The following is a 27,404-nucleotide window of genomic DNA, read 5'->3' as shown; positions in this document are numbered from 1 at the left end:
GTACTCTGATTTTTTATTACAGTACAATTAGCAGTTTTAGATCATGATTTAGTTTAAACATTTTTAAGTGCCAAGATCTGAGAGTATTTTTTTTTTAAAGATTTTATTTATTTGGCAGACAGAGATCACAGTAGGCAGAGAGGCAGGCAGAGAGAGAGGGGAAGCAGGCTCCCCACTAAGCAGAGAGCCCGATGCAGGGCTCGATCCCAGGACCCTGAGATCATGACCTGAGCCGAAGGCAGAGGCTTAACCTACTGAGCCACCCAGGTGCCCCAAGATCTGACAGTATTAAGGACAATTTCCTAATATAAAAGAGAGATGAATACAACAGATTGATGTACTTCTTGATTCAGATCTTCCTTAGGAAGAAACAACTAGGAACAAAATTAATTCAGGTAAAGTGGATGGAAACCAGTCTTAGAAAACAACATTCAGGAAAGAAGTATGAAAAATAAAAAAAATCAGCTTTGCAAAGTAGATTTTTCAGAAGCTTACAGAACCCGCAGGATGAATGCAATGGAAGAATATCCAAGAAATAAAGTTATCAATGTTAACTTGGATGCTTTTTAAATAGGCATCTCTTTGGGTATAAATTCTAAATATACAGGAAAAGTAACAAAATACCAGACCGGTTAAACTCAAAATGCAAACTAGAAAGTCAGAAAGTAAAAACAGGGAAGGATTATTAACCTGGAAGGTAGAGAAGTGGTATGGGAATAAGATTAAAAAAGCAAACTCTAGGGGCACCTGGGTGGCTCAGTGGGTTAAAGCCGGGGTTGCCTTCAGCTCAGGTCATGATCCCAGTGTCCTGGTATCTCAAGCCCTGCATAGCATTGGGCTCTCTGCTCAGCAGGGAGCCTGCTTCCCTTCCTCTCTGCCTACTTGTGATCTCTGTCTGTCAAATAAATAGATAAAATCTTTAAAAAAAAAAAAAGAAAAGAAAAAACGAACTCTAATTAAAAAAAAAAAAAAATCAAACCAACAGGTTTTTGGTGAACATCTACTAAATGTTCAGTGCTCTGTCCTAGGAGTTCTCTTTAAGTTATCCTTTAGAGTTTTTCAAAAGCATACAAAGTAGTAAATTAGGACAACCAGGAAAAAAAAAATCTTCCCCAGATAATAAAGAATATTATTATCAATAACCACAAAAAGGCAGGAGCTTTTACTGTTGATTTTACCTCTTTTATCCCACCTCCAGCCCCAAATAATCACCTCTTCCTAATGCTAGAAATGAACTGCTATTAACTAACACACAATCCAAAAGTGACAATGGGTAGGAAATAAAACAAGGAAAGGAAATGACAGTAAAGTGTTTAAAAAATAATACCAGCTAATATTTGAGTGCTATATGAGTTTTACAATACGCTAGGCACCGTGCTAAGTACTTTACACAAATTAACTTGTTTATCCTTCCTCACCTAACCTAACAAACAGGATATGGATATTATTTTACTGATGAAGAAATGGGTGCTAAAGTTAGACTTATCTAACCAAGGTCATATGACTCATAATGGTATCTTAATTACTATTTGTCAGGTGGGGCAGTCACAAAAAGATATCCCCTCCAACCTCAAACTAGGAAAGAGGGAAATAAGACGGACTTTTGGGAGTTAAGACTCTAAAACTCAGTACTGTTCAACTTTACCTCCTCCTTGGCTTCCCCGATAACCATGTTCTCCTATCTCTATGTCTATTCTTTCTGGTTCCTGTGGATAGAGGAAGAGCAGTAACATGCAATCTCTAAATGTTCGAACCACCTTGGTTCCTGGTCCTGAGCTTGCTTCTCTCACTTTCTACTTTGTCCCCAAGTGACATTACCCAGTCATCCTGTTTCACGGCTCTTATATAGAGCAGTGGTTCTCAAACCTCTTAGTCTCAAGACCACACTATCAAAAATTACTGAGGATCCCAAAGAGCTTTTTTTATAGGGGTTATATTTATTGATATTTATAACATATTAGAAATTAAAATGGAAATATTTGTATTATTTTCATTTGAAAATAAAAATGGTAAATTAACACATTTTAAATGAAAAGTAAATATATTCTTTTTTTTTTTAAAGATTTATTTATTTATTTATTTATTGGACAGACAGAGATTACAAGTAGGCAGAGAGGCAGTCAGAGAGAGAGGAGGAAGCAGGCTTCCCACAGAGGAGAGAGCCCAATGCGGGGCTCGATCCCAGGACTCTGGGATCATGACCGGAGCCGAAGGCAGAGGCTTAACCTACTGAGCCACCCAGGCGCCCTCTTTTTTTTTTTTTTTTTAAAGATTTCATTTATTTATTTGACAGAGAGAGAGAGAGAGATCGCAGATAGGCAGAGAGGCAGGCAGAGAAAGGGAGAAGCAGGCTCCCTGCTGAGCAAAAAGCCCAATGCGGGCCTCGATCCCAGGACCCTGAGACTATGACCTGAGTTGAAGGCAGAAGCTTAACCCACTGAGCCATTCAGGCACCCGTAGTAAATATATTTTCTAAGACAAAAGAATTTAATAAAAAGAGTGGCTTTGCATAATGGCTAGCTTAATGGAAGGTAACTGGTCTCACACCTTCTTTTGTATTGTCTGTTGCAATGTTATTTTGGTTAAAGTATATAACGAAAATACAGCCTCACAAAGGTAAGTAGTTGCAATAGGGAGGAGTTTTTTAATAGCCTTATAATTATAGATATCCTTCTTTGATACTGCACCAAAACTCCACAAGTAATGGTTTCTTAAGTTACAATCCAGAATCTGAAACCACAGGAACTACTGGTACCCTCCTATTGTTAAAGCGCATTGGTCTAGTTTATATTATGCATAGGTGTTTTACACATGTATTATGTATAGGTGTTTTACACGTTTGTATTACATATAGGTGTATTACACATGTATGTTTTACACAGTGTTACATCAACCACCGGTCATTTTGAAAACACTGACTCACTGAATTTAAAGATCTTCAATGTTAACATTCATTATGCAACGCTGTTGACATCTGTTTTATCACTACAGACCTCGTCAAAAAAGCTTTTTAAGTATTGAGAAGTTATCAAGCTCACCACAACAGATAAAAGTTTTCCTATATTCTCTCTTTTCTTGGCTTAGAAGTTCAAGTTTTATCCTTGGCAACAAATACTATCAGTTGTTTTTCTTGAAGTGACAGCTCAGTTCATTCATTTTTTAAAGGAAATGTCTGCCAGGTACTCTTATTTGAATAACCACAGTTTTTGTCTGGTTCTTTCAGATAGTGCTTCATGAAAAGTAGTGGGGCTTACAACTTGAACAACTGCACAAGTGCTTCTTCCTCTAGGCAACCATCATAGTGGATTTGCAGGAGTACTTTATGGGTACTTCCCATCCCGTAATACAGAATACTAAAGAGATACTTAAGGGTTGAAATTTAATAAAACTAGGAATTTTTGTTGCTTCACATCAAGCACATTTTAAGTAAAACCTGCTTTTTTTGTTCACTGCAAATGCATGGCATTAATAAGTCAATTGATGCTATTTGCCTTAATCCATACTAAGGTGAGAGTAGTTTTACTCATTTTTTTTTTTTGCAAATTTTATTTATTTATTTTTCAAGAGCATATTTACTTATTTGATAGAGAAAGAGAGAGAACGGAAGAAGGGAAGGGGCAGAGAGAGAAGACGACTCCCCAATGAGCCGGGAGCCCAAAGCAGGGCTTTGATCCCAGGACCCCGAAATCATGACCTGAGCCAAAGGCAGATGCTTACCATCTGAGCCACTCTGGCGCCCCATTTTTTGCAAATTTTAAATGAATTAATTTTTGTTTTGCAAACAGCATCTTGATACTACTATGAAAGTAGTTTTGACCACAGACTTCCTTGAAAAAGTCATGGGGATTCCCAGGAGTCTGCAGACAACACTTTGAAAACTGCTACTATAGACGCTCTCTCTCTGTCAATGAATGACACTTCAGTTTTTATTCCAGTCTATGTCTCTCTCCTATCCTAGACCCACTGGACCCTTTAACAATGATAGAAATGTCTTGGCTTTTAACAGAGGCCTGAACTGCTTGAACGCTTGAATCCCACTGCCTCCAGCCTTCCCCAGCACTTTGCTCCTTCAATTATTCTGTCCTATTACATCAGCAAACCTTCCCCTGCCATCAACATAATCACATGCTCATATTTCTTCCATTCTTATTAATCTCCCTTGTTCCCATAGACCCAGCCACTTCTCCAGTTCTCTACTTCCTTTTGTAAACAAAGTTTTTTCAAGAGTTGTGTAGACAACTCTGTAAAGTGGAAAACAAAAACAAAATAAAATGACTTTGAAGGAAAGAAACGAGAGAATAAAGAAGACATCATTCGGGATGCCTGAGTGGCTCAGTGGGTTAAAGCCTCTGCCTTTGGCTCACATCATGATCCCAGGGTCCTGGGATCGAGCCCCGCATCGGGCTCTCTGCTTAGCAGGGAGCCTGCCTCCTCCTCTCTCTCTGCCTGCCTCTCTGCCTACTTGCGATCTCTGTTTAAAAAAAAAAAAAAAGAAAGAAAGAAAGAAAAGAAAAGAAAAAAAATGACATTCTTCCTCCATCTTCTGAAATGAGCCCCCCTGCAATTGGTTAAAGCCAACTCAAAGACAGGAGGACAAGAGAGCTGAAGAAAGGTAAATAGTAGACATAGATGGCCAAGAGAAGGTATCTTTTATAGTTTACCCTTTTTACTGATTATATCCTACCTCCTCTCATCTGGGGGAAAAGTTTGTATTAAATAAATTAAAAGATAAACTTCCATCTCTCTTTAAAGAAAGAGAAAACAAGAAAGCTGTCTATGATATGGCTGTCACTTCTTTTCCTCCAATTCCCTCTCACAATCCCTCCGATCTAGCATCTATTCCCACCACTCCAGTAAAACTGCTCCAGTAAAGACCATATGTATTGTTCTGTCCTCATCTTACCCAACCTTTCAAAAGCACTGAGTAGAAGTGACCACTCCTTTCTTAAAATATTCTCATTATGTGGCCTTTACACTTTCCTGGTTCTGTTTCCTTTCTACTTCACTGATGACTTTCTTGGGTAACTTTTTATCTTCTTAGCTTGTAATCAACTTCTAAAAGCTGGAGTGTCTCCATGCTAGGTCTTGGGCCCTAGTCTCTATCCCTCCTAGAGTTGAGTCTTCAGATTTCTCCCTCCTGTCCATAGCTCTCTCCCAATTAGTATCATCAACTGCCTACTTACTTGACATCTCCATAAAGCTATCCAACAGGGTTCCAAATTTAATATGTCCAACCCCTGAAACTCTCCCAAACCCATTTTTCTCCCAGTCATCATCTTTCCATCTGCTCTCACTTCTCTAAGTCTCACAAGTGGCAAAACTGGGATTGAAACTAGAGTTTTTGTTTCTTTTCTTTTCTTTCTTTCTTTCTTTTTTTATTTTGTTTTTAAACATCGAAATCTGTACATACTATGTAGGTTAGGGAAGTGCAAATTGAAACATTTCACCTTAATGTAATTTTGTATTTGCGCTCCAAACTTTGGGAAACAATACGTGGGATCCTGTTTTGTGTTTGTAAAAGCTTCTAAGTCTATTTTGGACAAAGTTACTTAACTAGGAAGAGATGGAAGAGAATATGGGTTGGCTGGAGGCATGGCTGAAAGAGTGAGCCCAGCCAGCCAGTGACCACTGTCCACTCAGCATCCAGCAGAGCAGGGTTTCTCAACCACGGCACTGTTGGCATTTGGGCTGCATAATTCTTTACTGCACATTCTTTGTTGCTGTACTGGGTGTTGCAGGAGGTCTAGCAGCATCCCTATCCCCTGTCCACTACATGCCAGCAGTACCCTTCTCATCTGGCCAACCAAAACTGTTACTACATATTGCTAAATATCCCCTTGGAGGTAAAAATCTTTCATGCCCTGTCCCCAGCTGCACCAGAAGGGAGTACTTTGAGTTATGTTCTGAAGGAAATATGGAAAGAAACTCCAAATCAATAAAGGATAAATAAATGTCTTAAAAATTATGTTTTCAAAGAATTTTTAGAAATATGTAAGCAATCATGATATAAAAGTATAAAAGAGTTTACCAAACTATTTAAATGGTTTGAGCCTCATTTTGTAGGCAAAAAAAATTTATATTAAAAAACTGGAAGGGGGCGCCTGGGTGGCTCAGTGGATTAAAGCTTCTGCCTTCAGCTCATGTTCCCAGGGTCCTGGGATCGAGCCCCACATTGGGTTCTCTGCTCAGCAGGGAACCTGCTTCCTCCTCTCTCTCTCTCTGCCTACTTGTAATCTCTATCTGTCAAATAAATCAATTAAGAAAAAAACCTGGAAGACTTAAAAATCATGAACTAGCTTTCTATGATCCAGGCACTGTATTGTTAGTGCTTCACACAAATCTCATTTAATCATCACAACAATTCTCTGTTACTGCTCTACTTCACAGATCAGGAAACTAGGGTAACCTGCACAAGACCATAGAGCTAGTGAGGAAACAAGTTTTACTTTTTTTTTTTTTAAAGATTTTACTTATTTATCTATTTGACAGAGACAGAGACAGGGAGAGAGGGAACACAAGCAGGAGGAGTGAGAGAGGGAGAAGCAGGCTTCCTGCCAAGCATGGAGCTTGACTCGGGGCTCGATCCCAGGACCTGGGGATCATGTCCTGAGCCCAAGGCAGACACTTAATGACTAAGCCACCCAGGTGCCCAGGAAAACAGGTTTTAAAACTAAATTTAGAGGGACCTGGATGGCCCGATGCGGGGTTTGATCCCAGGACCCTGGGATCATGACCAGAGCTGAAGGCAGACACTTAACTGAGTGAGCCACCTAGGCATCCCAGCAAAGAGAATTCCAACTCAACCTACTGATAACACTAAGTTGGATAGGAAATCTAAAAGTTGGATTCAAAACATGGTCTGGAAGAAGGAAAGGGACTGGAACTAACATCATAACATTATAGTGTGTCTCTGTGTTGGACATAATGAAAAAGCTGAACTTCTGGACTGAAGGCCTGGCTTTCCATGGACTGGTCAGGACAACACTGGACAAGGTGCTTGACCTTTCTAAACCTTTTTTTTTTAATACCCATTCCCTATAACCCCACAACATTACTTTGAAGCTAAAATGAGAAAGCATGTGTGTGTGTGTGTGTGTGTGTGTGTGTGTAAAAACACTGTGTAAACTCTAACTTCCTTTGCAAAGGTAAGAATAATTATTGTCCAAGCCAATAGGAAAAAGAGTGGCACACATTTCAACAATCTTTTTTCCAAGCACATAGCAAATAATATATGACCAAGAAATAACTTCTGCATGACCATACCAATCACTAACCTTGATTCACCTGCCTATTTTTACCTGCCTAATAAAACTGTTGGACGGGAGAGGTAGCCATCAGGTGTGACCTGCAGAGAAAAACTTTTTTATGCCTTGAATAATGCAGAGGGTTCTCTACAGACAGAAAATGGAGACCCAGCCATCTGCATCTAGTATGCAAACTGGATTTCTTACCTGTAGCTCTGCTTCCAGGCCCAGCCGCCTGATAAAGGGGTCAGTGACATGGTAGTGCCGCTCAAAGCTCAGGGCACCCCGCTCCTAGGGGACAGATACAAACTCACAGTTTCATTAATTTAATCCAACATGATTTCCCATGTACCTATTATGTACCCAGCACTGTTCTGGGCACCATAGTATCTACAAAAGTAACAAGAAATTGGCCTGCAGGAGTCTGCACTATACTTGGGTAAGGGTTAGAGAATAATAATAAGAGAGTATAAAATTAAGCACAAAGTTGTGCTGTTGGGTTACAAAAAAAGAAGGAGGAGGAGGAGGAGGAGGAGGAAAAGAAAAAACGAAAAAAACTAAAAACAACAAATAGGGAGTTTGCATTGTTAGGATGGAGTGGGTGGGCACCATCTTTAGGACACATATTGTGGGGTATATTCATAGGAAAAAAAATAACTTCATCGTCCCTCCAATTCTGATTCTGTGCCTCTAGGAAATGGTCCTTGCCCTTGAGGGCCATCCAGTCCAATGAAATTACAAAAAAACCCACAAATGGACAAAGCCCCCAAAGGATTCAGGGATGCAGGGAAAAAAATACATGAAACAGATTGATGTGCACCAAGTACACAGCTCATGTAGAGGCATACACTCAATCCTTTTAGATGATGATCACAGCATATGCTGCATGCCACTGACTTTTTAAAGATTTTTAATTAAAAAAATTTTTTAGCACTTAACCTTTTCAAAGAACGTTCAGATTTCATTCTCTATGATCTGCCTAAAGGCAGACATTATTATCATTTAACAACAGAAAACAAAAGGAAGTAAAATGACTCAAGTCTTATAAGTAATTAGGGTCTTAAGCTCCTGACCTCAGCTTGGGGTTCTTACTATAGAAGCACATCATGTCTTGGTGGAAACTCTTCCACTAAATCCCTGTGCTCCTTAAAAAAAAAAAATCCATCCATCCATCCATCCATCCATCAATCAATCAATCCCTGTGCTCCTGACAAAGCCTGGGCTACCCTGCTAAATGAACTTGACTGCCTGGTCATTCATTCATCTCACAGAATGTACCAACTGCATAGGTCAGGTGCAGGAGACCCTTAAAGAAAAGAAGAAAGAGTTTAAGCTGAACTAGGACTAAGACTCTTCCAGGTTCTGTTACGTGCACAACTCGGCAGCTAGAACAACATGAAGATGCTGTATTTTCTCCTGCTGTAGCACCCCCCACATAAACCTACATATGCACAACACAGTTGTGTATGCACATGCACAAGACACAGATGGCTCCCTTCTCTCACCAGCTTTCATTAATTTCAGCAGCCCAGGTACAAAGCACTAGGATAGAGGAGTCTCCATGAATTCCATGTTCGTGGGCAAAAGAAGATGGAGTCAAGAGACCCTGATTCTAGTCCTGGGTCTGCCACCAAGTAGCTGTGTGACTTCAGGCAAGTCAAGGTCTTCAGACCTCAGCTTCTTCCCCAGTCTGTTAGGAAGAAAGAACCTCATGCTTTTGTACAAAGGTCTAAGGTGCTTACCTTGATCTGCCTACGGATGAGGTCTCTAGTTATGTTGACTTTTGCCATCTTCTCTTAATGGAATTCAACAGCAGGAAGCTATAGAAGGATCTTCAGGACCCTTGAGCATTCCAGCCAAGCCCAGGTCCACAAGACACACATTTAATTACCTAGGGAAAAAAAACCCATCAAACCTTAAGGGATGGAATAGGGTGGCTTCAGGGCCCTAGTTCTATCCCCTGAAACAGTTCAACAGCCTACCTAGTGAACTAGTTATTGCCTATGATTTATAACACGGTGAGTTGGCCGTGCTGCATAGTGCTGAAGAACCTTTGGAAGATGAAAAGGGTGGGAAAGGGGAAACAATGAATCAGAGCCACAGGAAGTACTGCAACAAACACTGAAGAGGTCATGTATGCTTCACCAGAAAATGGAGGGCTGGATAGAAGTACGAAGGAAGATGGGAGCATATTCTGAAAATAAGAACAAGACATGTAGCAAGAAAGATGTCAAGTTTCACTTGCTCAGTATGCATCTGTGGCAACCAGTCTTTTTTTTTTTTTTTAAAGATTTTATTTATTTATTTGACAGAGAGAGATCACAAGTAAGCAGAGAGGCCGGCAGAGAGAGAGAGAGAGGAGGAAGCAGGCTCCCCACCGAGCAGAGAACCCGATGTGGGGCTCGATCCCAGGACCCTGAGATCATGACCCAAGCTGAAGGCAGAGGCCTTAACCCACTGAGCCACCCAGGCACCTCGGCAACCAGTCTTTTAATTATACTTTGAATCCTCGACCCTCATCTTGGCTCTCCCCAAAACCAAATCAGTATCACACACAGCACTAAACCCTCTAATAGATTCACAAAATCAAAGGTGGACAGGAAAGGTAAAGGTGATCATGTCTAAGATTCAATCTGATAAAGAAATCCCTCTTCAATATCCTGGTAGGTAGGCTTTCAGTCTCACCTCTTGAAGCAACTTACTCCTTTGTTATAAACTCTGATGGTTAGAAAAACCTACTAATTTCATTTATGAGAACTTACCAGTAGAAAATGCAAAATACAAGAAACACAAAACTTCTATACCCAAGCATATTCATCAAAGATTTTGTTTTATTTTTTTAAGTAGGCTCCATGCCCAACGTGGGGCTCAAACTCAGGACCCTGAGATCAAGAGTTGCATGTTCTACCAATCAGGTACCCCATCACAAATTTTCTAAAAATAAAAAAATTAAAAGGACCAAAATTTCCAATGATAGAGTAATGGCTAAACAATTCATAGCCATTTGATATTAAGCAGAATTAGAAATGTTACTTATTAAAAAATGCTACTTATGAAGGAAAAATGCTTACGTCACACCAAATGTTTATATGATAACATGATGCCTTTTTAATAAATACTACTACCAAAACTGTGTTTTAAAAAGGAAATACAGGGGTGCCTGGGTGGCTCAGTGGGTTAGGTCTCTGCCTTCGGCTCAGATCATGATCTCAGGGTCCTGGGATTGAGCCCCACATCAGGCTCTCTGCTCAGTAGGGAGCCTGCTTCTCCTCTCTCTCTGCCTGCCTCTCTGCCTACTTGTGATCTCTGTCAAATAAATAAATAAAATCGTTTTAAAAATAAAATAAAAGTAAAAAAGGAAATATATAAGTGGGGCACCTGGGTGCCTCAGTCGGTTAAGTGTCTGCCTTCAGCTCAGGTCATGAATTCAGGATTGAGCCTTGCAAAGGGCCCCCTGCTGGCAGAGAGCTTGCTTCTCCCTCTCCACTGCTTGTGTTCTCTTGCATTCTCTCTCAAATAATATAAATAAATAAAAATAAAATCTTTAAAAAATAAAAAAGGAAATATAACAATAGCCATCTTTGAATAGTAGTGTGACTGATTTTTTTTCCTTCTGCTTTGTGATATTTTCAATTCTCTTCTACAAAATCACATTAATATTGAAATCAGAAAAAAAGAAGAAAAAAAAAGAAAAAAAAAAAGAAGAAAAAAAAAGAATGCTAGAGCCAAAAAACCCCACTAGGCTTTGAAAGAAAGTTCTGCTCCCTGTTATTTCCAACTTTTGGTCCTGGTTCCACCACTGAAGCTACACAGGAAGTTTAGTCTTTCTTCCCCAGTATGGCTGGGATGATGGCTTTCAGGGCCAAGCCTCTCTGCCAACCCTCTAAGCCAGGAGGATTCCCAAGACCACTTCTCGATCTCCTGGCCCGGGTTTTCCATCAGTGGCACCCCTACAGATTCCTAGCACACCCTCCTGAAATCATCTCTCCACCTGCTCTGTAAGCAGACTCCTTCTTTTCCTTTGATATTTAATCACAAAAGAAACTCTATATAAACACTTTGCTATTGCGGATTTTTTTTTTAGCATTAGGCACACAGTAGGACAATAAAAATCCTGCTACCTGATTAGATGTTCCCATTCAGCCCAAGTTCTTTGGAGTTTATGCAAATACATCAAAATGATATCTTTTGGGATCATAAGCTCTTAAAAGGGCAAGAGCCTTCCCCATAATGTGGAAGTCAGCCAGCATTGCATCTTAGTGAGCATTACCAGGGAGATAGGTAAGTCACTGGCACGGTTTAGGATCACAAAACATGTGACCATGAATAACACCTAAGGATGCCAACTGGGAACAACTATGGTTTCATGATAACTTTCCTAGGGGTCTCAGGGCACCAAATTAAAAATGTGAATTTGGACAAATTGGCATACACTAATGCTGGCCTGCAATTATGTTTATGGCTCTGCTTTGTGATATAATGGTCAACCTCCCCTTCCCCCCCACCAAAAAAAAACACCCAACAGTAATTTCCCTCACAATCACCAAGAATATAGGGTGAGATTTATTGTAACAGAAAGAACACTAAAGTCAGTGAGAATATCTGGTAATAGTAAGTAAGCTATGTGGCCTTGGTCAAATCTCAGTCTCTCCACATAGGCTCTCACTGCTGTGTCTCACAGGCACAGGAAGAACTAGAACAAACACTGAAGGGGCCACATATGCCTCACCAGAAAAAGGCCCATATGCTTCACCCCAACACCCTTTTTCTTGGAAGACTAAAAAGGTCAAACGATATAATGTAGGTATGGTGTTTTTTATTTACTGTTATTTTTAAGATTTTATTTATTTATTTATTTGACAGAGAGAGAGAGAGACCACAAGCAGGCAGAGAGGGAGAGGAGGAAGCAGGCTCCCTGCTGAGCAGAGAGCCCGATGCGGGGCTCGATCCCAGGACCCTGGGATCAGACGTGAGCTGAAGGCAGAGGCTTTAACCCACTGAGCCACCCAGGTGCCCCACTGTTATTTTTAAAAGAATATAAATACTATGGTCAACTAATCTTCAACAAAGCAGAAAAGAATATCCAAAAAAAAAGACAGTCTCTTCAACAAATATTGTTGGGAAAACTAGACAACCACATGCAGAAGAATGAAACTGGACCATTTCCTTAAATCATACACAAAAATAGACTCAAAACGGATGAAAGACCTAAATGTGAGACAGGAATCCATCAAAATCCTAGAGGACAACACAACCAGCAACCTCTGTGACCTCAGCCGCAGCAAATTCTTGCTAAACACGTCTCCATAGGGCAAGGGAAACAAAGGCAAAAACGAACTATTGGGACTTCATCAAGATCAAAAGCTTTTGCACAGCAAAGGAAACAGTCAACAAAACCAAAAGACAACCAGCAGAATGGGAGAAGATATTTGCAGATGACATATCAGAGAAAGGGCTAGTATCCAAAATCTATAAAGAACTTATCAAACTCAACACCCAAAGAACAAATAATCCAGTCACAATAGGGCAGAAGACATGAACAGACATTTCTCCAAAGAAGACATCCAAACGGCCAACAGACACAGGAAAAAATACTCAACATCACTTGGCATCAGGGAAATACAAACCAAAGCCACAATGAGATACGACCTCACACCAGTCAGAATGGCTAAAACTAACAAGTGAGGAAACAACAGATGTTGGCGAGGATGCAGAGAAAAGGGAGCCCTCCTACACTGTTGGGAATGCAAGTTGGTGCAGCCACTCTGGAAAATAGTAGGGGTTCCTCAAAAAGTTGAAAATAGAGCTACTGTATGACCCAGGAATTGCACTACTGTGTATTTATCCCAAAGGTACAAATGTAGTGATGCAAAGGGGCACCTGCACCCCAATGTTTATAGCAGCAATGTCCATAACACCCCATCTATGGAAAGAGTCCAGATGTCCACTGACAAATCAATGGATCAAGAAGATGTGGTATAGATACACATAATGGAATATTATGCAGCCATAAAAAAGGAAATCTTGCCATTTGCAACAACGTGGATGGAACTAGAGGGTATTACGCTAAGCAAAATAAGCCAATTAGAGAAAAACAATTATTGTATGCTCTCAATGATATGTGGAATTTAAGAAACAAGGCAAAGGATCATAGGGAAAGAAAGGAAAAAATGAAACAAGATGAAACCAGAGAGGAAGACAAACCATGAGAGACTCTTAATCTCAGGAAACAAACTGAAGATTGCTGGAGGAGAGGAGGGTGGAGGGATGGGGTCACTGGGTGATGGACACTGGGGAGGGTATGTGTTGTAATGAGCACTGGGTATTATATAAGACTGATGAATCACAGACCTGTACCACTGAAACAAATAATATATTATACATTAATTAATTGAATTTAAATGAAAAAGAATATAAATACTTTTACCTCCTAAGAAATAGTAAGTTGCCAAATATACATTTACTATGTACCAGGAATTGTGCTAATGGCTTTATATATTTATTCATTCCTGGGCTCATAAATGTGCACAAGAAGCTTCTCCTGTATGCCAGGTAGTATTCCAGGCCCAGGGGATACAGCAGTGAACAAAAGTTCCTTAAATTTCATGGTACTAACATTCTAGGAGGAGGGGACAGATAATAAACAATAATACAAATACAATAAGAATATATCCAGTAGGGAAAAGTGCTGTGATGAAAACAGAAAAAGTTGATATTAAAGTGATTGATGGGTTACTTTTAGATGTGAGGTCAAAGAAGACGAAGTACACATTTGTGGAGTTTTCTAGCTGCTCAGCATTTGAAACCCTTCCTGTAAATTGGGAATCTCCCACCCAATAGTCTGGCAGAAGACAGAATGCCTCCCACTATGAGGTGGGAACGGCAGAGACTAAGATCCTCTGAGGTCCCTTACAGCTAGAGTGCGTGCATATGCCCCAGGCTGTTCCAACCCGACACATCAGCCCCAGACCTTTATTGGGATCTGGTATCAGAGAATCAGAGGACCAGAGGGAGTTCATGCTGGCAGCAAGGTGTGGCTATAGTAGCCAGTAAAGCCCAGTCAGCTGGTGGTAATGGTGTAAGCTGTATAAGCATCAGCAGTGACCTCATGGTTTGGTTCTGTGAATGATTTTGGCTAAAAGTCCTGGCTGCTACCCAACTTCCCTTGTTCTAGCCCATTCTTCAAACCTGGCTTTGCGGCCTTCCTTGATATTTTGTGAGTTTCCCTTATAACCTTTCAAAAATCAGCCAGAGTTGGTTTCTGTTGCTTACACCTACAAATCCCGCCTGATAACAGATGAACCCTCAGATGACAATCAAGCTGAAACATGAATGACAGGAAGTCACAAAGAACTTGGGGAGGTTGCTTCTGAGGAGAGAGACCCACCACTGTTAAGGGGAAGACTGGTTCAAAAAGCTTGTATGGTGGATGTTATTACTATCATCATCTTACATAAAAGGAAACAGAGTCATGGACATGAAACAATTTTCACAATGTCACACAGGTAATAAGTGAAGCTGGGGCAGGGACTCAAACCAGAGCTGCATGTACACTCTTAACCACTTTGTATATGAGAATAAATTACTAGGGTACATAATTTCCTAGAGTAATGATCACTGTGAGTCAACTAAATTGTTACTACTCATTCATTAATTTTCCTAAATTATTAACCTGGTTTGTACCAGGTACCAGGTACTGGGCTAGACATGGGGTAATACTGACTGGGATGAAAGACATAGCACCTAAGAAATCAGAGAATCAAAGGCAAGGGATTTTAGCTAAGATAGGTACATACTTAGAGAAACTAAAAGGAACAAAAGAAGTGAAAAAGCAGAGAAAGTAGACAAATATAAAAAACCCTCACGACAAGTCAGGTAAATGGTAAAATGGAAAGTGGGATTTAATACAGTATCAGACTGGTAGGCAGAGGTTTAAAAATCAAAATGTCAAATTTAATACAACTACTGCTCAGTATTTTGGTGAACATTTCTGTTCCCATCCTGAGAAGAAATGGTAGCACACCAGCAGACAGCTCATTCTAGAGCACAGCCCACCTTCTCCCCTCTTTCAGGCAACATGGATTCAGTGCCTTCCACAAACTTTTTTAGGGAGGCAAGCATAACTGGAAACCCTTCTAAGTAGAGATTTATGTAAAAGGTTTACATTAGGTGGGAAATACCCCCAAATCTATAAGGGGCATAATCAGTTTCATACTTTGATTAAAAAATCTCTCAAACACAAATAATCAAATCAATAAAGGAACAGTTATTTGAACATGAGGAGATTTAATCACAGTCAAATTTTTAAAAGCATTATTTTAAAGCGTGTTCTGGAATAGTCAATTCTATAGAACAAAGAGAACTCACAGATATGGAATGACATGATGGAGACATTTGGAATTGAAGAAAGGAAGTCGTGTATTTATGATTAAACACTAGAAAAGACTATATTGAGGGGATTTCTATCTCTGGTGCAGTATGCAAATTATATGTTCAGTTCTGCTGAGATGCAGAAGACTGAAATAAGTGACTTCAAGAATCCATAAGATAACATTTTCGATGCCTATTATGTCAGCACCACACTTGACTTTGAAAAAACAGCAAAGCAGCAGCCAAACGCAGACCCTTCTCTTCAAGAGCACTTCATATAGTTGTCATGAATTGAATATATCAATAGCACCAAGGCAATTGTGACCATTAATACCGTAGATAAACTGAAAAAGGCTAATTTAACCGAAGGACCAAAATGAATAGCTAGGACAGTAAATTCAAAAGGAACAACAGGAATAATAAATTAAATCTTATTTATACTCATTTACATACATCTTAGAAGAAAGCACAAAAATGACAGTGGGGGAAACAAACTAAACATATGGCAGGAGGGGCACCTGGGTGGCTTAGTCGTTAAGCACTTGCCTTCAGCTCAGGTCTTGATCCCAGGGTCCTGGGATCGAGCTCCGCATTGGGCTCCCTGTTAGACAGGAAGCCTACTTCTCCCTCTCCCACTCCCCCTGTTTGTGTCCCTGCTCTCACTGTCTGTGTCAAATAAATAAATAAAATCTTAAAAAAAATAAATAAATAAACATGGCAGGAGAGGAAGAAAGGAGACATGTAAATCACCAGCAAAAAAACTAGGATGGTAACAGACCACAAGCAACTTTATATGTGTATTCTTCATTCTAAGGCTAGCACAGTGGACTGAGTATACCTTTACGTTAACCCTTAAAGCTCTAATGACACTGAGGGCTAATTTGCAGAACATGAAAGCTCCATAAAAAAATCTCTCTAGCTAGGGTGCCTGGGTGGCTCAGTGGTTTAAAGCCTCTGCCTTCAGCTCAGGTCATGATCTCAGGGTCCTGGGATCGAGTCCCGTATCGGGCTCTCTGCTCAGCGGGGAGCCTGCTTCCTCCTCTCTCTGCCCGCCTCTCTGCCTACTTGTGATCTGTCTCTGTCAAAGAAATAAATAAAATAAAAAAGAAAAAAAAGAAAAAAAATCTCTCTAGCTAAAGTACAAAGGTTTAGGAATGGCATCTGCTGTCATTGAGGACACTACAGGCCGGCTCTAGTTGACACTCAATAAAAGGAGGAAGAAGGAAGCTAGTTTCTGGGAATATGAATAATATAAAAATGATTAAAAGGCACAGAGGAAAACATATGACATAATGTTACAAAGAAAATAAGAGCTGCCATGCCTAAGATACTCCTCCCAAAAGGTATTCTACTCTTAAGAGCCTAAAATGCGTAGCATGTCACCACCTAACGCTATCCTTTCTACAAACTTTTAACTCAGGCTATTGGGGGGCGCCTGGGTGGCTCAGTGGGTTAAAGCCTCTGCCTTGGGCTCTGGTCATGACCTCAGGGTCCTGAGATCGAGCCCCACATCGGGCTCTCTGCTCAGCAGGGAGCCTGCTTCCCTTCCTCTCTCTCTGCCTACTTGTGATCTCTATCTGTCAAATAAATAAAATCTTAAAAAAAAACAAAAACCTAAAACTCAGGCTATTTGGAACTTTTCTTCCATAGGCAGACCTCTAAATTATAAAGGAAGCTAATAAGAAAATTCATTTAGCAGCTCAATTTGGAGGAATTAATCTCCTTCATAATGCAAAGGGTATCCTAATATAATAGCCCAAGGTTAACAAGCCTTAGAACAAAGTACACCTGGCAAAGATTACTCACCTGGAACCAAAGATTGAATGGTAATTTCCAAATAAACATGAGGAACCACTCATTTCAGGTGTGCCACAGTCCTTGGCTGGGCTCTGGTTAATGGAGCAGAAAGGGAAGCAGATTTAAAATACTTAGGCACTTGGGGCTGAAGTCCAGCCCCCTTGTTGTACCAATTAGTACCTACTTAGGCAAGTTACTCAACCTTTCTGAGTTTCAAGTTCCTCGTGTGTAATATGGGGATGCTCATCGACTTCAATTGGTTGTTGTGAGGAATAAGTGATCAAATATATATGAAGGTACAAAATAGTGCCTGGATTACAGTAGGTGCTCAACAGACGTTATCAGCCGAATCTTAACTCTAGTAAGACTTGATAGCTCCTGATCTATGGGCAGTGCCATGGTTACAACATTTCTCCCTTACTTCCTTCCCTACCAGAGCAACAAAGCTGACACTGGGGATTCCATTGTAGGGTGGTGGGGCACACAAAGTGGGATGACTTTCTCACTTCTGCTGAAGAAACTCCATACAACAGTGTGTACCAGAAGGGTTATACAGGATTATTCATAATAGCTAAAAAGCAGAAACCCAAATGCCCATCAACTGATGAATGGACTAACAAAATGTGGTGTAGCTATACAATGGAATGTTATCTAGCCATAAGAAGCAGTGAAGTGCTGATCCGTGTTACAATATGGGTGAACCTTGAAGACATTATGCAAAGTGAAAGAAGGCCACGAGCTGAGCCGTATACAGGTTTCTCCAGCTATCCAAAAGTAAAGCATTCCTATGAAATCTATCCTAAGCTGCAATGACATAAAGTGAAGAAGCAGTTATCACTAGTTTATATGGAAAGTTTTTGAGCTTTCCCTGACCCCCCAAAAAAACCTCTCGTGGGCTTTTCTGATACCATCTTGCTAACGGATAAAAAAAAACAAAAAACAAAAAAAAAACCTAAATGAAGATGAAGCACAGAGGCTCAGAGTTCAAAGCTATGGTGGCTTGATGCGGAGTGTAGTTCCCAGGGGAGAAGCTGGGAGGTGCCATCCTCGTTTCTCAGGGTGTGCGCTGCCTCTGTAATGGGCTCACCGCAAAACAAATGATGAACACGGTATCTGATTTTCACCCTTTTCATAAAAGCAAAAATCCTCTTCGGATTTCCTTCGGTTAGCAAGAAAAAGGTGCTAATGTAGGTCTTTCATAAAAGTGAAGTGGCATAATGTGAACTTTCAAGAATCAAGGGATGCCTATAATTCCATTTACGTGCAAGGCCCAGAATAGACAAATCTACAGAAATAGAAAGATTTGTGGTTCCTTGGGGCTGGGGGGATGGGGTTTAGAGTAGTAACAGCTAAAGGATATGTATTTCCTTTTTAATTTGAGTGAAACTCATATAATATAAAATTAACCATTTTAAAGTGTACAATTCAGTGGTATTTAGTACACTCACAGTGTTATGCAACCATCACTTCTAGGTAGTTCCAAGACATTTCCATCGCACCAAAAGAAAATCATACTTATTAAGTAGTCAGTCCCTCTTCCATCCTCCCCCTCATACCTGGCAACTACCAATTAACTTTCTGCATCTATGAATTTACCTATCCTATATAATTTTATATAGGATTTTAAATACAATTTTAATATAAATTTATATATTATATATATATAAAATTATATTTTATATAAATAAAATCCTACAATATGTGGCCTTTTGTGACTGGCTTCTTTCACTTATGTAATATTTTGAGGTCCGTTACTCTAGCACGTTATCAGTACTTTGCTCCTTTCTATGGCTGAATACTATTCCATTGCACTGCTATTATCACGTAGTGTTTATCCATTCATCTGCTGGCTGTTGTTAATAGTGCTGCTATGAACATTCGTATATATTATCTGTTTGACTACCTGTTTCCAACTCTTTTGTGTATATACCTTGGAGTGGAATTCCTGAGTCATATGGTAATGCTACGTTTAACTTTTCTGAGGAATGGCCAAACTGATTTCCATAGTGGCTGCACCATTTTAGTTTCACCGACAATGTACAGGATTCCAATTTCTCCACGTCCTTAACACACTTTTTAAAAAAGATTTTATTTATTTGACAGAGATAGAGACACAAGCAAGGGGAGCAGCAGGCAGAGGGAGAAGGAGAAGCAGGCTCCCCACTGAGCAGGGAGCCTGATGCTGGCTTGATTCCAGGACCCTGGGATCATGACCTGAGCCCAAAGCAGAGACTTAATGACCAAGCCACCCAGATGCCCCAAAGTTATTATATTTTTAAAAAGGAACTACTGATACAGGTAACAATATGGGTGAATCTCACATATTCTGAGCAAGCAAGACACAAAAAAGTACATAGTAGGGGTGCCTGGGTGTCTGGGTGCTCAGTTGGTTCTGACTCTTGATTTCGGCTCAGGTTGTCATCTCAGGGTTGTGAGATTGAGCCCTCTCTCAGGCTCTGTGCTCAGCGTGGAGCCTGCTTGTCCCTCTCCCTCTGCTCCTCCCCAGCTCACTCTCTCTCTAATAAATAAATAAAATATTTTTAAAAAGTACATACTGTATGATTCCATTTACTGTTGACCTTTGAACAACGTAAGTTTGAACTATGTGCATCCAGTTACATGTGGATTCTTTTCAATAAATACAGTATAGTACTGTAAATGTATGATTTTCTTAATAAAATTTTATATTCTCTACTTTATTATAAGAATACAGTTTATAATACTTATACAAAACATATGTCAATTGTTATCAGTAAGGCTTCCAGTCAATAGAAGGCTATTAGTAGCTAAGTTTTGGTGAAGTCAAAAATTATATGTGAATTTCTGACTACATGGAGGGGCGCAGGGTTGGTACCCCTAACCCCCACACTGTTCAAGAGTCAACTGTATATGAAGCTCTAGAATAGGCAAAAATATAGTTAAAAAAGTGTTGCTTGGGTGCATGGAGATCGACAAGGAAAGGACACCTGAGAATTTTCTAGAGTGACAGAAAGGTTCTACATAGTGATGAGAGTATGGTTACATGAGTATTGGGGAGACGGGTTACATGGGTATATCCATTTGTCAAAACTGCACAATCAAGATTAGTGAATTTTAATATTTGTAAATTTTACTTAAAAAATAGAATGGAGGGAGGGCACCTGGGTGGCTCAGTGGGTTAAGCCTCTGCCTTCGGCTCAGGTCATATCTCAGGGTCCTGGGATAGAGCCCCATATAGGGCTTCCTGCCCAGCGGGGAGCCTGCTTTCCCCCTCTCTCTGTCTGCCTCTCTTCCTAATTGTAATCCCTCCTGCTGTCAAATAAATAAATATATATTTAAAAAAAAAAGAATGGGGGGTGGCTGGGTGCCTCAGTGGGTTAAAGCCTCTGCCTTCGGCTCAGGTCATGGTCTCAGGGTCCTGGGATAGAGCCCCACATCAGGCTCTCTGCTCAGCAGGGAGCCTGCTTCCTCCCTTCTCTCACTGCCTGCCTCTCTGCCTACTTGTGATCTCTGTCTGTCAAATAAATAAATAGAATCTTTAAAAAAAAAAAAAGAATGGAAGTGGGAAGCAGAGGAGGTTCAGATAAGAATGGCAGAATTTTGACTGTTATTGAAATAGGATAACAGATATATGGGAGTTCAATATTGTTTACTTCATATATATTTGAAATTCTCTCTAATAAAGTTCTTTTTTAAAAAATATTTATTTATTTTAGAGAGCGTGTGTGAGCAGGAGGGGCAGAGGGAGAGAGGGAGAGAGAATCTCAAGCAAACTCCATGCTGAGTGTGGAGTCTGATGCAGGGTTTGATCTCATGACTCTGAGGTCATGGCTTGAGCCCAAACCAAGACTCAGACACTTAAACAACTGTGCCATGTCGGTGCCCCTCTAATAAAGTCCTTTTAAAAATCTTTCTTATTACAGAGTCATTCAAAACATGGAAGACTGATTAATGAAACACAAAACCAGATTTAAGAAAATCAAATTTAAGACATATCTATAGCCATCTTAGCCCTGGAGGGAAAAAAAAAAAAACCTAGAAGTGTACATATCTACAATGTTATAACAAGAAGGATATGTATAAAAAAATGTGCCAGTGGTCTTCTCTCTGGTAAGACAACAGGTGATATACACATATATAAATGTATTTTTTTCTGTTCCTCTGTACTTTCCAAGTATTCTGTTGTGAACATAATTGTTTTTATAATAATATAGAAATAGCCCTTAGGAACCTGCTTCAAACTGAAAGAATTGAGTCTGAATCTGGCTCTACTATATACTAGGTTGTGTGAGCTTGGGTAAAATTATTTATGTTTAAGCTCCTGGGGGTTTTTTGTTTGTTTGTTAATCGTTTTACCTGTCATGTAGGTATACATAGTAATTTTTACCTCACAGGGTTATTGGGAACATTAATGAGATAATGCATTACAAAACACTTAGTACAATACCTGGCATGTGGTAAGCACTCAAGAAAGACTGGCTATTTTTCATCTGTTAACATGAAGGTAACGACAGCACCTACCTCAGAGATGCTGTGAGGATTATATGGGATAACTGGCACACTGTAAATACTTATTAAGTATGAGTGACAATAAGGAAAAAGTGTTTAAGAAAAGCTTCCTCTCTGCGTGCCTGGGTGGCTCAGTCAGTTAAGTGTCCGACTCTTGCTTTCGGCTCAGGTCATGATCTCAGGGTTTCCAGATCAAATCCCACGCTGGGTTCCGCACTGAGCACGGAGCCTGCTTACGATTTTCTCTACCTCTCCCTCTTCCCCCCACCCCTCCCCTCTTTCCCTCTCAAAAGAAAGAAAGGGAGGGAGGAAGGGAGGGAAAGAGGAAGGAAGGAAGGAAAGAAAGTAGGAAGGAAGGAAGGAAGGAGCCTCCTCTTAAAAAGTTAAATAGAGTTACTATATGACCTAGAAATTCCACTCCTAGGTATAACCTAAGAAAAATGAAAACGTAAGTCTACACAAAAACTCAATCAATGTTCACAGCCCTGAAGTAGAAACAACCCAAATGTCTACCAATGGTAAATGTCCATAAATGGGTAAGTAAAATGTGATATAGCCATATAATCAAGTATTAATCAGCTATAAAAAGGAATGAAGCACTGATTCATGCTGCAACAGGGATGAAACTTAAGAACATTATTTGAAAGAAGTCAGTCACAGAAGGCCACATATTTTATGAATCCATTTATATGAAACGTCAAGAATAGCAAAAGCTGGGGCACCTGGGTGGCTTAGTTGTTAAGCATCTGTCTTCGGCTCAGGTCACGATCCCAGGGTCGTGGGATCGAGCCCCATGTCGGGCTCCCTCCCCCACTTCACTGCTTGTGTTCCCTCTCTAGCTGGGTCTCTGTCAAATAAATAAGTAAAATCTTTTTAAAAAAAAAAAAAAGAAGAAGAAGAGCAAAAGCTACAGGGACAGAAAGTATATTACTGGTTACTTGGAATTGAGGAAGAAGATGGGAGTGACTGGGGTGGTTGTGATAGCTAAAGAATATGGGTTTCTTTGGCACATGATGGAAATGTTCTGGAATTAGTGGTGAAGGCTGCACAACTTTGTGGGTATATTAAAAAGGGCAGAATTGTATAATTGTATATTTAAAAGGGTAAACGTTATGGCACATGAATTATATCTCAAGAAGAGATCAAGTCCCCAAACCCTTTTCGTCTTTTCTCTGCCTCAAAATCAGAACTTGGGAAAATTCAGTTCTCACCCTTTTAGTCATCTGTCTCCTGCCTTGAACTATAATTATTTTTGTGGGGCTTCTCTTCTTTAAAAAACTAAAAGTATCCTGAGGGCTAGCTCTTCATCTGATTAATCTACTGACCCTCCTAGGTCTCTAAGGACTGATGCGGGCTTAGCAGGCGCCCGTAAGTACTTGCTGAATGAATGATAGCATGACGATCTTGTGTACATACACTGCTATATACCTATCAGAGTGCTGATCATTTCATTCATGCTTTTACCTTGAATTTCACAACAATCCTGTGAGGAAGCTAGAAAGCTATTATCATCCCTTTTAACAAGGGAGAACTGAAGCACAGTGCTATATGGCACTGAGGAATAAGTACTAGACCAGGATCTAGGATCTTGTGCTCCAAGCAGGGGCTCTGCCTCTAACTGGCTGAAAAACCCTGTGTGAGGCGTTTCACTCTCTCAGACTGTTTTCCCATCTGTAAAATGAGAGGTAGACTCTGAGATGAGCTACAAAACTTCTTCCAATGCCTCTACCCCATGATTCTAAGAACACACTCCTAGGAGCAGTAGAGTGGAGATGGAACCCCAGTCATCTGTATTCTTTTTCCTCTGAACATGCTGCCTCTCACTGTGGAGAGATGCCCCCTAGCCAGAGTGACCACTGGCCTCCTTTCAACATTCTGAATTATGCAAAAGATGTATGCAAGTTTCCTTTCACTCTATTTGCAGTGGTCTATCTACTGGAGCAATCCTATAGAAGAGAAATACACTTCCAAAGGATAAAGGTCATTGCAAGTAGCATAATCAAATAAAGAGTTGGGAGCTGGAGTCCAACAGACCTAAGGTTCAAATCCCAGTTCTGCCACCCATTTTCTGTGTGGCTGCATTTCTAAACCTCAGCTTCCTAATCTGCAAAACAAGTACGATAATGCCTACTTTCAGAGAGTAAAGAGCCATACACGTAAAAATGCCTGATACCAAGCCTGGAAAAATACATTCAAAGCATTTTTCTTTCTTTCTTTTTTTAATGAACCACCTTTTTTTTTTTTTTTTTGGAAGATTTTATTTAGTTATTTGACAGAGAGAGAGAGAGAGAGCACTAAGCAGAGCGGCAGGCAGAGGGTTAGAGAGAAGCAGGCTCTCTGCTGAGCAGGAAGCCCGATGTGGGGCTTAATCCCAGGACCCCGGAATCATGACCAGAGCTGAAGGAAGCTGCCTAACCAACTGAGCCACCCAGGTGCCCCTTCAAAGCATTTCTTAAGTGTTCTGATTGCTCATAAACCTATGAGGCAGGTACCATTATCCCCACATTTCAGATGAAAGCTCTGAGGTGGAGAGAAATTAATCTGCCTCAAGTTACAGTTATTAAATGGAGAATCAAACTAGATAGTTTAATTCTAAGACCCAGGTCACTGACAACTAAAAAATAGTTACTACTTTTAATCAGATCATGTGCAAGCACTGTTACCTCAAAGAAGCTCTTAGCATTCTTTAGGGTTAAGCTAAGGAATCAAAATCACCTTGATTCTGCCAGTGTCAAACATAAAGTTCCCGAGTGTATTTCAGGGTCATGGACTAAGCTGGCACAAGGACAGCATCTGGGAAAGGTTTGGTTGGCAGGATAGGACCATCAACAAAGCACCTTTGGAAAAGTTCTTTGCCATCTTCGAGGCTCCTGGCTCAAATGACTCCATATGGGGTGGGGTTGGCTAAGGCTTTCTCTGTGAAGTCTATCTTAAGAAATGTTTCACTTTGTGGGAAACTCTGGATGAAAACTCACCTCCATGGCTCCTCTACATTCGTGCTTTGTGAAAAATTTTTCTTGATGTTTTTAGAACAATGCTTTTCAGTGATTACAGCTAATTTATCTGCTTTTTCCTAGGGCCACAATTACCTTAAGGTAGTGAAAGGGAACAGGTACACAAAGGGAGCATACTTTGAAAATGCTGTCCTCTCTTACTGTATATATGAGCATCTACAGTCTTGGATTTTTCCTTTAACTTGCATCTTTCCAAATTTTGGCATGATTCAGTGTACCTCTCATAGGGAAGTCTTTGAAGTTTCACTCTGTAACTTTCTTTCTAGCAGAGAAGTTAAGGAAAACTAAGCCAATCAGTGTGGAAATGCTTCCTTTCCAACTCAGTTGCAGCTGTGTTACATCCAGATGTCTGACTCAGGAAGGAATCAGGTAAGCCACCGGCACCCAAATATTCAGGGCTCAACTGAGGGCTCAATTTGAAACTCCAAGACCAGAAATGCCTGACTCCCATTCTAAGAAAGGCTCTCTAAAGGTACATGGAAAAGCACAGTCTTGTGCTTTCTAAAAATAGAATCGGGGGGTTACGAACAAGGATAAAATGCTGCCAACGTCCTGAGAGAGCCCCTGGATGGCTACCTGGGTAACATCTGATCCTGCTCTGGCCCATTCCCCAAGAAAATGGGATTAATACCTCCCCAGATGGCTACAGGGAGGATTAAGGATTATTATTCTTGGCATCCAGCTCTATCAAGCTCTAGCAATTGTGACCTTGTTCATTTTAAAATAAGACATTAAATATAAAAATGCAAACAGTGATCCCTGAATCTGACTCTATAGTAGGGTGAGGAATTTTTTCCCACAAGACCTCTGACACTGCCTCCTATACTCCAACCTACTTGCTGAACCCTCCTCTTACTCAGGCCTCAACTTTTTAAGGTATTAGTCACTAATGCCACAAAGCCCTTCAAGGAGTCAGCAGCTATTACAAATAGTACACAGAGTAAACCCCAGAATTCTCAGGGTGTCACCCTAAAGAAACAAAATGGTACCCTTTTACCCCAAACCCAGGCTCTCAAGGGCAATCAGTGAGGTCTAGCAAAAAGTGTGTATTACATCACTTAGTACTCATAAACCCACTACAAGGAAGGTACTGTCACAAATCTCATTTCACATATGAGGAAACTATAGCTCAGAGAGGACACATGATTTACCCTACGTTACACAGCTAAGAAGGTACAAAAGTGCAAATATCAGTCCTACTTCTAGCTGTGTCACCTAACAGGTTAGTTGTTTGTTTTTTTTTTTAACTTTCTGGAACCTCAGTTTCCTCATTTGTAAAGTGGGGGTAATGAGGACGCCTGGGTGGCTCAGTTGGTTAAGTGCCTGCCTTCAGCTCAGGTCATGAGCCCAGAGTCCTGGGATCGAGTCCTGCATCGGGTTCCTTGCTCCATGGGGAGGCTGCTGCTCCCCCTGCCTACTGCCCTCCCTGCTTGTGCTCTCTCCCTGACAAATAAACTAATAAAGTGGGGATAATGATAGCTCCTTCATAGAGGATCTAAGGAGTAAATGAAATATCATAGAAAAAGTATCTAACAAGCGCCTGGCACACAGTAAGTATGAAATATGAGTTAGTTCTTTTACAGATCAATACGGCAGGAGTTTGACATCATTTCCATGTAATAACAGGGTTTAAAATACTGAATAACTAATTAGTCCAGTTACCTACATAAGTATGAACTCCTCTACCAAATCCTTTATAAGAAGTGGAAAAGCCAGGGCGCCTGGGTGGCTCAGTGGGTTAAAGCCTCTGCCTTCGGCTCAGGTTGTGATCCCAGGGTCCGGGGATCGAGCCCCGCGTCGGGCTCTCTGCTTCTCTCTCTCTCTCTCTCTCTCTCTCTCTCTGCCTGCCTCTCTGCCTACTTGTGATCTCTGTCTGTCAAATAAACGGATAGAATCTTAAAAAAAAAAAAAAAGAAGAAGTGGAAAAGCCTCTGCTTGAATACCTACAATGACGAGTAACTCATTCCCTCCCAGGGTGGCTGATTTTGCTTTTAGAAAGCCAAATTTTCTCCTACCAAGCCAACGTCTCCTCTCTTGGAATTTCTATCCCTTGGTCCTAGTGCTGCTTTCCAGAATCACACAGAGAAAGTCCAGTTCTCTTTCTACGTAACAGTTCTTCAAATACTTGAAGGCGGGTTTTGTGTTCCCGCAGGCTCTTAGCATTGGTCCTTTCAGACTTTCAAGCATCACAGCCTCAAAGGAGACAGGCCCTGGTTTGAATTCTAAACATTTCCTATATTTGCTGTGTGACCTTAAGAAAGTTATTTAACCTCTCTGTACCTGTATCTTCGTATGTATAATAGGGAAAATGATCTTTGCCTCACAGGCAGTTATGAGGGCTAAATGAGATAAAGTAAAACACTAACTATCACACATCCCAACATATACCAGGCCCTCAATAAATGTCAGTTACTTCTTAGAATGTGTTCTAATTAGTAAATATCTCTCAAAGTTAGACACAATTAAATGTAACACCAAGGGATTGGTTTCT

General features: G+C 40.4%; 1 protein-coding gene across 4 annotated transcripts in view; it reads right to left on the bottom strand.

Annotated features, from left to right (window-relative positions):
* WDTC1 (WD and tetratricopeptide repeats 1) overlaps window positions 1-27,404 on the bottom strand; it is a 69,210-nt gene that overhangs the window by 39,288 nt on the left and 2,518 nt on the right. For 3 of the 4 annotated variants that reach the window (XM_032863875.1, XM_032863876.1, XM_032863874.1), the window contains exons 2-3: window positions 8,987-9,135; window positions 7,452-7,535 (exon numbers count right to left, since the gene is read on the bottom strand). In XM_032863875.1, the coding sequence (XP_032719766.1) occupies window positions 7,452-7,535; window positions 8,987-9,034 (132 nt within the window). In that variant the 5' untranslated portion in view covers window positions 9,035-9,135. Of the gene's footprint in view, window positions 1-7,451; window positions 7,536-8,986; window positions 9,136-27,404 lie in introns of those variants that run through there. The other variant, XM_032863877.1, reaches the window with a different exon arrangement.

The sequence above is a fragment of the Lontra canadensis genome, unplaced genomic scaffold, assembly GCF_010015895.1.
Source record: "Lontra canadensis isolate GAN:19392208 unplaced genomic scaffold, GSC_riverotter_1.0 scaffold25, whole genome shotgun sequence".
Classification (NCBI taxonomy): Eukaryota; Metazoa; Chordata; class Mammalia; order Carnivora; family Mustelidae; genus Lontra; species Lontra canadensis.
This window is presented reverse-complemented; position numbering and strand designations above follow the sequence as displayed.